Raw genomic sequence first — 13,326 nt, forward strand, 5'->3', positions numbered from 1 at the left:
ACAATATGCACTTAAAAATGATAACAGATACAATAGTAAAAATAATAAAAGATGGACTATTGAAATATATATATATGATAAAATATTAAAAGAGAGATCAATGCTTTAATGGCCATGCTTTAAGGAATGGTTTCAGGGAAACTCTGTTGTTTAAACCAGGAGGTTTATCAGCTTGAAAGCGCAAAATCCATTTCTGTTCACTAGATTCTGTTCTATTATTTACATCACCTCCTCTCTTGGTACTATGCAGAATCTCTAGTACCATAAAGCTAAATTTATGTTCTTTACCCTCTTTAGCTATATGTGGTGATAGTGTGCTGGTTTCTTTAACATTCCTAATATCCTTAAGGTGTTCAAGTATTCTATCCTTAAACACCCTGTTTGTTTTCCTATGTAAAATGAGAAGCAGGTAGTACAATAGCAAAAATAGACAAATTTTTTTATTCGACAATCTGCGTAAAAAGCAGTATCTATCTTAAAGCCCAAAGTGGGCTGTGTCAAATGATTACCAATATGTATATGTGCACAGGCCATACAATTCCTACACATATATGTACCAAGTCTATCAGATGTTATAGTTGATTTAGTATTAAAGGATCCATAACAGAGCTGACTCTTAAGTGATCTATTATTTCTAAAAGCAAAATCTGGCTGTGTGCCAATGACCCCATTCAACTCATGTACAGTAGACAGAATATCCCAATTATTTTTAATAATATCACATGCTACATGCACATTGCTGGCAAAAGTCAATGGCATCCTTGGTTTATTGCTAGAGGTATCAGTGGAAGCGTCAGTTGAGGAAGCATTGTCAGTATTATCCCTGTTGTTAATACTAGTGGGGAGGGGGGAAAAGAATTACTGTGTGAGAAAAACACCCCTGATACTAAGGTGACACTTATTTGCACACTTTTGGAAATCATCCTAGAAAACAATGTGTTTATTTTTAATGATGTTTATTATGCGCAAAAAGTTGGCGTAGCTATAGGCACAGCTTGTGCTAATAGCTACGCCAACCTATCCCTAGCTAATTGGGAAGCTAAACATGTACTTTCGAATAATGAATACCAGGTTAACATCAAATGGTATAAACATTTTGTGGATGACATTTTTTTGTTGTGGCATGGCTCAGGGCAGCGGCTACAAGAGTTTCTTTTATACTTAAATCAGTTAAATACTTTCTTGAGTTTTACCTATGAATATTCTGATAAAGAAGAGTTTTTGGATGTTAAAGTTACTAAAATAATTTATCCACTGTGTCTACTACTTTGTATAAGAAAACTGTTAGAAAGAATAATGTTCTACACTATGGCAGTATGCATCCGAATCATACAAAATTTAATGTATTGAAAGGACAGATATTTCGAACTATGAGACTTTTTAATGATGATGATAGTCTCATTGTTGCATTACAAACACTTAAACAAGAATTTTTAGAAAGAGGCTATAGCAGTAAACTTATTGATTCTCAAATAGCAGAAGGATGGCGGCATAGGTCAGATAAGTGCCAGCCATACTTCCCCCCCCCTCATTTTTTTCCCATCAAAAATGCCAGTGATAGAATTTAGTTAGCCCCCACACCCCCCCACTAATTATGTATATCAACTCCAAGACAACACTATAGTGAGGAAAGGGCAAATTTTCTGATATTCACTGTACCGCGATCTCACAAAACACACTTCTATCATCAGCATTTTCGATGATAAGGTTGTTCAATTAAAGGCTTTGTCAGTGTTCTAATATAGACCCTGCAAATAGATATGGATTGTGCTGAATTCTGAAATAGTAAATTGATGTTATAAGCTAATAACCAGATAAGGCGTGTTCATTTTCATCAACCATATGTTTTATTTTGATATGAGAAAAGACAGTGAAAAAATAAAGTAACAGCTGAACATGACATTTTTATCCCCATAGAATGCAGACATTGACATTAAAAATATTCAGCCTTTGCATTCTCTGCTCAGCAACTCCTTTATTGCATAATAACATCTTCCTCAACAATGGCAATTAACATTTCAGTAAGCACAGACCCTCTGACAAACTAAATACATAAAAGTTGTAAAAAAACAAAGATATGTACAGTTACATAATGGAAATATAAAATGGAGAACAGAGTTAAATTCGGAGAAGTAGAAGTCCTGTATTAGTTGTTAGGTTAGGGGAGTTAATAGAGACCTGTAAGTGAAAGAAAGAGGTAACTATGTTTGTATGTTTCCAGTGGGTGTAGGGCACTGATGGCTTAGTAAGTTCAATCACAGTTCAGGATGAGTGAGTTAATCAGGTATATCAGGTATATGGGACGAAGCAGGTAAACAAAGATACTCAACACTTGGAGACATTTTTCCATAAACGTTCCTGTTTAGACTTGCTTTTGAACTGCTTGGTCTCTTATGTTTCTGTGAAAGTTGTCAAGGCTTTTTTCCCACACCTATTCAAAAAAATGTTTTGCTCTGTAGACAGGTTGCAGCCAATGAGGGCCTCTTCCTAGGCTCCAAATGGCTTAGCTACTCCTCTGGGATGAGAGATGGAAGGCTGCAGTACCAAATGTATTACTCATAAAATGGATGGCCAGTCTGGTGTTAGTTGCAGCCCGCACTAAATATATTATACATGTGACGTATGTGATGAAGTAAGGCAGCAGCCTATCAGTGCTGATAACATTTGTAAGGTAGACTATCTGAGGAAGGCATCTTTTCTTTTACTACATAACAGGAGCTAGCAGCAGAAATTGACTTACCTATAGCAGATGCAAGTCTGGGATATAGATGGTAAATTTGCAGCTCACTTCCCCATGAACCCATTAACTTTTTGCATGGCTGGATTATACAGGAGCTTGATTTATGAAACTTCTAACTTGCTGCGCCATCCTGCTGGCTAGTTGCCAACCACTTATCTATGGGAGAATGTGATTGGCAGCTACCTAAACCGTCTAGTGACTGCTGGGGATGTACGATGAGTACCATTCATTGCTTGAAAAAGTCATTATTGCCAACACATAGATGAAATAATAAAGCTATAATAAAAAAAGTACTTCAAATGACTGTACATTTCATATCCTGAAATACTGAAATCCAGAACTGAAGCAAATTAGAAGCTGGGTAACCACAAAATTATAAATTTAAAAATTAACAAAGAAACACTGGAGTACAAGTACGGAAAAGTAATCCTTATTTGTTGAATCCAGCAACAATGATAAGCAGTTATGTCTTCATAAACGCTGTCCATAAACCTTTCTCCACTTTACATCTTGAATTCAGGCAATACGTCTGTCACCTTTAGGCTGTCAACCAGCACACACTTGGTTTTGCAAATGAAAATTTGAAATTTGAAAAGCAGTCTAAATTAACCCAGCCTACCTATCTCTCAGACCTGTTAATCAATCTCAGCACTGAAAGTTCAGCATCATACTTCTTCTCACCTGCAGGGACATTAATCGTTTGGTTTTACATCTGCAAGGTTTAGCATTTTAAAACTGGTGGTGCAGTGGTTAGCATTTTCACCTTACAGCAAGAGGTTCCCCAGTTCAATTCTCAGCTGGGGTGCCTTATGTGCAGAGTCTGCATGTCCTCCATGCATTCACATTGGTTTGCTCCGGTTTCCTCCCAAATTCCAAAGACATGCATCTGGAGTGTTCCTCCACTGAAAATTAAATAAATAAAAACATTCTAAGCTAGTTTAAGAAGTTGAAACACTGACTTCAGGTCTTTATATGGTCCTGACTCTCCCACTTTATTTTCTAAAGCTCAGTAGCAGAATTGCAGTTTTAACATTTCTACAAATCATTCTAATTTCAATCATTAGTAAAGAAGACTTTATTGTTGGATTTTGACCATGATAGTAAAGATATAAGGTTCAAGTAATCCTGCTTTTTTTTACATTTAACACTTAGAAAACTTTTTAAGCAATAATCCATGACTAGGGGTGAGTAAATCCTTATATACTCACCCCAGTCATAAATTATTGCTATTATACAATGACATTATTTAAGAAAGAAATTGCTTACCTTGCCTAAATGTCTTTGCATAAGGGAGCTGTAGTGTTCCTACATGCTCTTGGGCGGCCACGGTGGTGCAGTGGTTAGCATTGCCGCCTCACAGCAAGAGGTTCTCTGGTTCGATCCTCGGCTGGGGTGCCTTCTGTGCGGAGTCTGCATGTCCTCCCTGTGGTCGCGTGGGTTTCCTCCGGGTGCTCCGGTTTCCTCCCACATCCCAAAGACATGCTGCAGGTGGATTGGGCACTCTAAATTGGCCCTAGGTGTGCGTGTGAGTGTGCCTTCTGTGGAAGGTTGGGCGCCGGGCTGGCAACTCGACACTGTAAAACTCCACTGCCATTCAATGTGCGGACAAGGTGATCCGCTGTGGCAACCCCTAACCGGGAAAAAGCCGAAAGAAGAAGAAGAAGAAGAGTGTTCCTACATGCTCTTCATTGTTTACTGACGTACTAGGTGTGTATATGGGACTTACATTCTCACACTTGCACAGTACATCAGTACAGCATAGGAGAAGCAACAGAGAGAAAAGAATCTCTGTTGGTGCTTTTCGTGTGTGTGTGTGTGTGTGTGTGTGTGTATATATATATATATATATATATATATATATATATATATATATATACATAGATCCAGGGCATTAGATCAAATGATCAAACGTCCGAATCCATTAAGCATGAACATACTTATGCGAAAGTGCTTTTCACCGAAGAAGCACTTTCGTGTAAGTATGCCTGTTTCCGAGGCCATACTACGGTGTGGATAAGGGAAACTTCCCTTTTCCCCACTGTAGTGCAGTCTCAGAGGGAGAATATTAAAGTAGGGGGTGTGGGGGGCACAGCCCCCCACATGGGGGTGCAGGGGAGGGCAAAGCCCCCCCTACAAAAACGTAAATGTACTGTTTTTTTTTTTTTGTTTTTTTTTTTTTTATTGACACGCTTTAACGAAAGCACTTTTTCGGTTAAAGCTCTTTCACTAAAGTGTGTTCAGTGGTTATGGATTCGGACGTTTGATTGGATCCATACACACACACACACACACACACACACACACACACAAACATATATATATATATATATATATATATTTTTTTTTTTTTTTTTTTTTAATTGCCAGTATTTTCTGAGACAGGAGAGAAATACAAGGAAAATCAGGTACATTCCTGTTTCTTTAGTTTTGCAGAACATGCCCATGTTTTCATATATTTTGTTCTGTCATCTGTAGGATATGCCAAAACAAAAGTCTGACTGTGCAATGATACTTCAGCGGTGAACTTTATTCTGCTGGTATATGCACGATTTACAACAGGCACACTGGTTGGGTGTCCACTCAAAGTGCATGTTTTTTGAATACTAATGAGAAGTCATTGTATAATTAACATTATATCGGGATGCAGTGTTGAGCCATGGTACTGACTACTGCAATGAGACAGTTCTAATACTAAAATAACAGCTATTTTTAATGCATGTTATGATTTGCTGAGTTTTGCGACTGAGTGCTGTACTTTAGTAATGCTTGATATCTAAGTAGATTTAACAATTGTTATAATTGTAAAAAAAGTCACTTTAAACGCTCACTGTCAACTAACATAATTCATAGATACAGTACAGATGGCTAAAAACAAAAGTATTTTTACATATGGTTTCAATGTATGCACCACGTGTATGGATTTGTTGCACAGACACTGAAGAAAGAGCACATAACTTGTTTTATCTTTCTCAGATTCTCCAGCACAGTTGTCAGCCTTTTGTTGCTCCTATAGAAGGTCCTTGTCATTAATTAATATTACATTATGTAGCCCATTTGGTGGAAATGACAGAAGTGCTTCAAATGCATACGTTTGGAAAGCTGTGCTGAGCACTAGTGTTATCAATTTCCAACAAAGTATGCTGTTAGGTTGCAACTTTGTATCTATTAGACTGCAGGATTTCATAACAGGTTAGTTGTGCTCATAGATTATGCAGTTATGCATGCTCTCAAGTTTCCCAAAATGTAATTTTTCTGTTTGCCTGAATTGCTATAAAGTCTATTTCTCTTTTTGCATTTATTAAAAGTCCATCTTTCTCTGTAGTTCTAAATTACAGCATGATGTATTTCCTTGCCTAGATATTGTCAGTGAAGACAGCATTCAAAGTGCTTTGAAGGAAACAGAAGTTATCCTGGGAGGCAAAGGCCTGTGTTGTCTCATAAACAATGCAGGGATTAATGAGGAATGCACACTTGAAGATCTCATTCCTGCTTGCCTAATAAGGAATTTTGAGGTCAATGCAATTGCCCCACTTATGGTAACAAAGGCAAGTATTACCCTTCTTTATCTAGCTAATAATCTATCATTGTAACAAAGGCACAGTTTCCATAAAAGAAAACATGGTTTAGTGGTAAAAACAATAAATATGACATTCAAGTTTACTTTTCCCTGAGACTTACTTGATGAGAAAAAAAATAGTTTTCTATTTTCTTTTCAGTTTTCAATCATTATCAGATTATCAGATAATAATTTTTAAAGAACAGTCCAGCAATTATTCATCTTCTAAGAAAAAAAAAACACTTTGCCTTCTTCTAATATGCATTTCTTGTTAATCATATGAAACTGAAGAGGCCTATAGTCTTCAAAATATCAAGATGAATCACTGTTTAATAATGAATAAGAAATCATAAGTTATGGCTAGAGCCTGTTAAAAAACATACAAGTAGAATACAATAAGGTTATTTAGCTTACTGCTGTTGTACAAAGTAACTCAGTGCCCACATGACATTGCAGCTTTTGTTATTTGAATTTCCTGTACGTCATCAGTGTACATTTGTAGGGTCTGGATGAAGCCTTTGACATTCAAATGTCACTCTGTTAAATCTCAGTTTACATCTCTGAGTATTTCTAAACTCTGCTTTATCTGAATCATATTTTTAAAGGCATCGCATTATTAGTAAAAAGTACAGCACTGGGTGTTTGCAGGCTAAAAATGCATAAGAAAACAACTGGTTTTGCAGGTGGCAAGCTGTGTCAGCCTGCATACTCTGTACTTATAATAATTTTGAGACTGCAAAATCTTAGAGGAGATCGAACAGGTGCACACTGAGGATGCCTCCTGCAGAAACACTTCAAAGAACTTCTTTGTTTACAGCAATATTGGCAATACTCAAACCAGTGACAGGCAATCTGAGAGAGTGAATTTTGACAACTTCAAGTAGACTCACAATTGTTTGAAAGCCACGCAGGAAGTTTTTTTTTTTTTTTTTTAATCTGGAGAATTCCTGAGTGTACTGTTTTTTGTCATTTTCAAAAAAAACCCTGAAAATTTGACCAGGATCATGTGGGATTTCCTGGCAAAGTCAGAAGAGATACCCCTTAAACTAAAAGGAAAATTGTATTTGCTTGAAATGTTAGTCCTTAAGAGGATGGGTGGTTAATGAAAAACACATTAGAGCAAAAATGAAAATTTAAACTAGCCAAAATTAAAGCTTATCTAAATGAAGGAAATGTTCCAGATGTCCTTTAAGATAATGCCAACAGTATTATATTGAAAAACTGAATTTTTGCATTGATGGTGGAAAGTGCAAATGCTATAGACAAACCTGAGGTAAGCAGATATAGTAAGCAAAGCTGGGAGGTGATCTCAGGAGTCAATGATTCCAAAAATATATGTGAGCCACTCTACAACAATTGACATTAAAAGATCAGAGAATCTAAGTAGTTGTGGAGATACACAAACCAGTGACATGAGTTCTCAGGTTGACAGTCATAAACACAATAAAGTTAACCCTTCATGGTGCCTGAAAAAAATCTGGGACAAATATAGCATTTTACTGACTGTAACCTAAATGAACTGTGCAGAAGTCATGCAGGAATGAAAAAAGTTTGTAAAAGAAGGTTAGTGGTTTGGGGACAATTGCAGATGTGCAGAAGGAGAAAATGTTGCAGTCCAATATTGTATATTAGAGCAGGAATAAAACAACATAAATTTTATAAAGGAAGGTTAGTGGTTTGAGGACAACTGCAGATGTGTATAAAGAGAAAATGTTGCAGTCATATGTCGTATATTAGAGCAGGAATAAAACAACATAGGTTAGAGTTTAGAATAAAATACAGAAACTAGTGTAACTATTATTTAAAAGAACAAAACAAGAATATGGACAACTGTGTACATACATACATAACTACAGAGAGTTCAAGTTTAGCACAGAAGCGTAATTATTAGAAGAAGCTTACGGGGGAGATTTCTTACTGTTAATCAGAGGGCAGAGTTGCAGTCCTTCTGAGTCAGGCAGGATATTTGCTTCTAGAAAGGCAGGATATTTGCTCCTAAGACAGTTCTGCTCATGTTGATATGGTTGGTTTATCAACGAGCTCAGTGCTAAAGCTAGTCCTGCTTAATATATTTGTGTCAGAATTTACAAAGGGACCAGAGAGCCAGAGCATCTTGTCAGCTGATAAACAATGACATGCTAATAACAGCTGGTTTATCTCCAGAGACACCTGGAGCACCTGGAACACTTTATATTGGGAGGAGCAAGATGGAAGCTGATATTTCATATGAGGGGATCATCCAAGAAAAATATACATTTTGAGGGTGAGTTGATTCCAGGCGGAACAGATACAGATAAGTGAAATTATATGGATGAAACAGCCATTGTGAAAGGAAGTTGTGAAGACCAATCAGACAGTCAAATGTATGGTACTTGGTGTGATTTCTAGAGATGATAAGATCAGCCTTCTGTTATCCATGGCAGTGGTAAGGTTACATCTGGAATATTATGTACAAGTCTAAAACTCGCACTGGAAGCAGAACATGTGGCTTGTGAAAAGTAGGTAATTCAGTGTCAGTAATATTATGACAGGAATATGAGCCAGGGGTATAAATAAAGATTTATACACCTAGGCATTACATTGATTACATACATTACAAAAAGAGAAGAGCAAACAGAGTTATTATCGGAAGGTACTAGTGTTTGGTAAAAGGGGTGAGGGGAACGGAAGCTGATGGACAGATGAGGAAGAGAGCAACAGTTGGAATCTATAACATGGATGGCAAAAAGAAATATAAGGAAGCGGCATTACATAGAAAGGGGGGTAGTACCCTAGAATGATTTGCCTATATGTATAACTTGTCAAACAACCGCAAACATACTTTGAGAAAAGAACAAAAAAGATGGTGCAAGGCCGGGTGAGTGGCAGACTGCAGGTTAACAACTGCCAGGATTGTTGGTATTTTCTTTTTTTTGTTTGTTTGTTTGTTTTTGCTTACCTCTGAAGCTAAAATAAATTTCATATGCTTGCCAGTCTGATATTTCAACTGTTATGTTCAATAGTAATCCTAAATTTCTATCTGGAATATTATGTACAAGTCTGAAACCCGCACTGGAAACAGAACATGTGGCTTGTGAAAAGTTAACCTGCAGTCTGCCAGTCACCTGGCCTTGCACCATCTTTTTTGTTCTTTTCTCAAACAGTCAAACAGTTTTGAGGATTCTTAGTGACGTTTGAAGGGGTGGGTGTTAAATGATTCTAGCCCTTGTTTGTGTGAAGGTTGACTTATATTATAGTCTTAACTGCAACTCTGCTGGGGAATAAGCTACTCTCCATGGAAGAGGCAAAGGATTCTTCAGTTGGAAAGTGAAGATCCCTTCCCTGGTATGCAGTAGTCTGGTCCATGAAAGCTTAATCTTGGGATTAATGCTTCTGTTTTGTTCTTGGTGAGCGAAGGAGCACAGGTGCATTATTTCTTTGGTGTTGCTATCACTGGAAAGCCTAATAATGGCTTCATAGGTGCCAGCTTGGAACGGGTTCCTATTAGATCATCGAAGATGTATAATTTTGGATGCGTCTTCGCTTAACTTAAAATAACAAAAACTGAAAACAGCGAAGGGGCATATGAGCGATTTCTTTCCCTGAGAAAGAAATTGCTTGCCTGTCTCCAGTAGTTTGCTGTTTTGTAAACTATAGTGTGATCTTGGAGTTGGTATATTTAGTTGGGGGGGCACAGTCCCCACGTTGGGGTGTGTGGGGGCAGTGAAGCCTCCCACTTTGGTTTGTGTGTAGTGATATTTTCTATTTTTTGGACAAGCAATTTCTTTCCCAGGGAAAGAAATTGCTCATATGTAGTTTCATTGTTTTCAGTTTTTGTTTTTATGGGTTCGATGAAGTCGCATTCGAAGCAATGCATCTTCGACGTTGTGATATAGACCCGCTTGGAACTTGTGCTTCTATTTTCCTCCTAGTGAGAGAAGCAGAAGTGCACAGTGATTCCTGACTGCTTCTGGTCGGGCAGTGAGTATCTGTGTTTCATGTTCCTGATTGGTCTGATTGCTATTAAAAGGCAAGTACCAGGAAAAGCCTACAACAAGCCTACAGAGCCTTGCATCAGCTGACACAAGACTGTGGATCATCAAACATGCTGTGGCCTGCTTCTCATCTTGGGATTGGTGCTAACATTTTGATTCTGGTGAGAGAAGAAGCAAAGGAGTATTGTATCCCAACTGAGTGAAGCTGTGGTGAGACCAGCACTAGTAGTAGCCAGGCAGTAGCCATTCATGTGACTCCCCTCTTTTCATCATTCTTGACAAGATAATTCTTTGTTTTCAGTGCGCACTGCTTGATTTGTTTCTAACTTCAGAATATCTGACTAAACACTTCATCCACAAAATTTCAGGGTCTACTTATTTCCCTTCAAGTGTTTGGCAGTGCCCTGTATAGACACAGACACTCTGAGTGAAATATTTCCCTGTAAAAGCACGACTGAAATTTCACGAATACCTATTTGCACACAGGACAGCTAATTTGCAGTAACAAGCCCTGCCCTCAGGGTTGCAAACTGGATACTCCTGACATTACTTTATATTCTCACTCCAACTGTCTAATCCATAAAAAAGGGTCTATTGCCATGGATGTGAACTTTCCCACTGTCTCCATTACCACCTTGGTGAATATGGCATCCTGATGTAATGTAGAAATTGCCTCGTGTTTACTGACAACCAGTTAATTTTCAAACAAATTGATATGGTATGTGAGAGATATATTTACACAATGTCACTGGAGACAAAGCTCTCACATAAAAGCATTCCTAATGTCAATAAGGTTGTCAGTAGTACACACGGTGCACCCATCACACACAAATCAAAGCAAACACATAGACACACATATGCTGAGGCACTTAAATGTAACCTTCCTAAATCCCAAAGACCTCCTAGACAAAGTACACATAACAAATACCCTCAGCAGCCCCAAACACACTCTTTCAAACAACACCCACATCAACAATACAGCCACATCTCATGGAGCCTCTACTTCTAGCCCATAAGGGAAGCCACCACAAAATCCAACATTCTGGTCATTGGAAACTCCATTGTGAGACATGCGGATGTCCCTCTCACCAGACTAATTAAGGAGAAATTCCCAGTCAATTGTTTATCGGGGCCAGGATCCTTCACATTACGCACACACTCAGGGCATTGAACCACAAATACCAGTATGACTCAGTCGTAGTCCATTTAGGGGTAAATGACTGGAGACATACTTCCCTAGATTATATGAAGCAGAATATGATGCAGCTCTCAGAATACATGCCCAAGGCTTGTATGATCATAGATTTGAGCAACATTTTACCTTCTCCAAGGTTGATGCCACAATATGAACAAAAGATGACTGACTTTAATAACTGGCTTAGGTTATGGTGTCACTCTAAGGTGGTGCAATATTTGTCAACATAGAAGGAGATGATCAAAAGACCATGCTGTTTTATCAGGGATAGTCTATACCTCTCCCCTCTAGGCTTTCAAATATTAGCTAAAACATTGTCCTTCCCCATACTGCCTTTTTTAGGCAATGCCAAACTGAAAGTACTTCCGACATAGCAAATCAAAACCAAAAAAAATTTAAGATGTTACTGCTCAATGCTGACATCTGTGTGGACACTGAGATATGGTTTAAAGCCATGGAGAATACACTGACAGTGCAAGGTTATAACTACTTTCACACACTTAGACCAGCTACTACAGAGACAGGGACTAAAGGTGGAGGTGTCCCGATTTACATCAAAAATAAATATACTTCAAGGCTAGTCAAAATGGACAATGCACTTGAGCTTCTCCATGTTCAAATCACCATAGGTAAAATCCAATAACACTTTCTTGCAAGCTATAGGTCCCCCTCTATGATCCAGGAAACCCACACTATGTATTTAAACTTACTGGAAACACTCACCATCCAACCCAATACCATATTCATGGGTGACTTTAATTACCCCACTATGAATCCTATATGACACCAAACGTGCACAGACATTCCTGGATTTTGTAAAAACAAACACCCTGGACCAGATTGTCAATACACCAGTCAGAATCTGGTCCTCATTAATATGGGAGACTGCTGCACACCCCCTACTGTAATGTCTTCTCTAAAACTAAAACCTGGAACCTCTGCTCACCCTGGAATATTCAGGAACTACTCTAAGTCTAACTTCCTGCTATAAAGAGATAACCTGGCAAAATTTCAAGCCCCCATAAATGTTGAGAACACTGCTAACTACACAGAACTGTTCACAGAAACTCTACACAAGCATGTTAATAGCTGCATAGAGGCTGCTGTACCCACCAGGAAGAAGTACAGAACTAACTCAAAAAACAAGCCACCCAGGTGGAACACAACATTAACAGGCTGTATAACATGCATGAAACATGACCTATCACACCGTCTGGAATTGCTATTTAACTGTAGCCAACAAACAGGCTTTGTGCCTCATGAATGGAGAACAGCAACAGTCATCCTTCTGCACAAAGGTGGGACATCTGCAAACCATGGAAACTACAGATCGCTAAGTCTTACTTTTCTAATATGCAAAGCCATGTAGCAAATTATCATGGAAAGGATCATTATGATGTAGGAAAGCTCCAGACAATGGACTTTTCCCAATTTGGTTTCTTCAGGGGCAGGTCATGCGCCTACTTAACCTGGTGGACTTCTTTCAGAAAGTCATCAAATAAATAGAAGAGAGGAAAATGATTCACACTACCTAACTTGATGTGGCCAAGGCATTTGACACAATACCCCACTTGGGCATCATTGATAAATTCAAGAGGCTAAGTACAAACCCTTATGTCCCCCAGTGTATAGCCAGCTGGTTCATAGACAGGACCCAGGAATTTAGAATTAAGGAGTCCACCTCTACAAAGAGGCCAGTCACAAGTGGAGTCCCTGGGGGATCAGTCCTTGGACCGCTCCTTTTTGGCATTTACTTCTCTGAAGCCAAGGCCAATGTCAGAGGGCTCTGGCTGACTAAATTTGCAGATGATTGCAAATTAGGAGCTGTCATTGAATCCTCCACTGGCACAAATGTTCTCCA

The 13,326-nt window shown here is 38.4% G+C and overlaps 1 protein-coding gene across 1 annotated transcript in view; it reads left to right on the forward strand.

Moving 5' to 3' along the window:
- LOC122791344 (C-factor-like) overlaps positions 1-13,326 on the forward strand; it is a 429,108-nt gene that overhangs the window by 145,787 nt on the left and 269,995 nt on the right. Inside the window, exon 5 of the mRNA XM_044059061.1 lies at positions 6,098-6,285. Within this exon, the coding sequence (XP_043914996.1) occupies positions 6,098-6,285 (188 nt within the window). The remainder of the gene's footprint in view (positions 1-6,097; positions 6,286-13,326) is intronic.

This window comes from Protopterus annectens, chromosome 17.part0 (assembly GCF_019279795.1).
Source record: "Protopterus annectens isolate FY-2018-M chromosome 17.part0, PAN1.0, whole genome shotgun sequence".
In the NCBI taxonomy this organism is placed as follows: Eukaryota; Metazoa; Chordata; order Ceratodontiformes; family Protopteridae; genus Protopterus; species Protopterus annectens.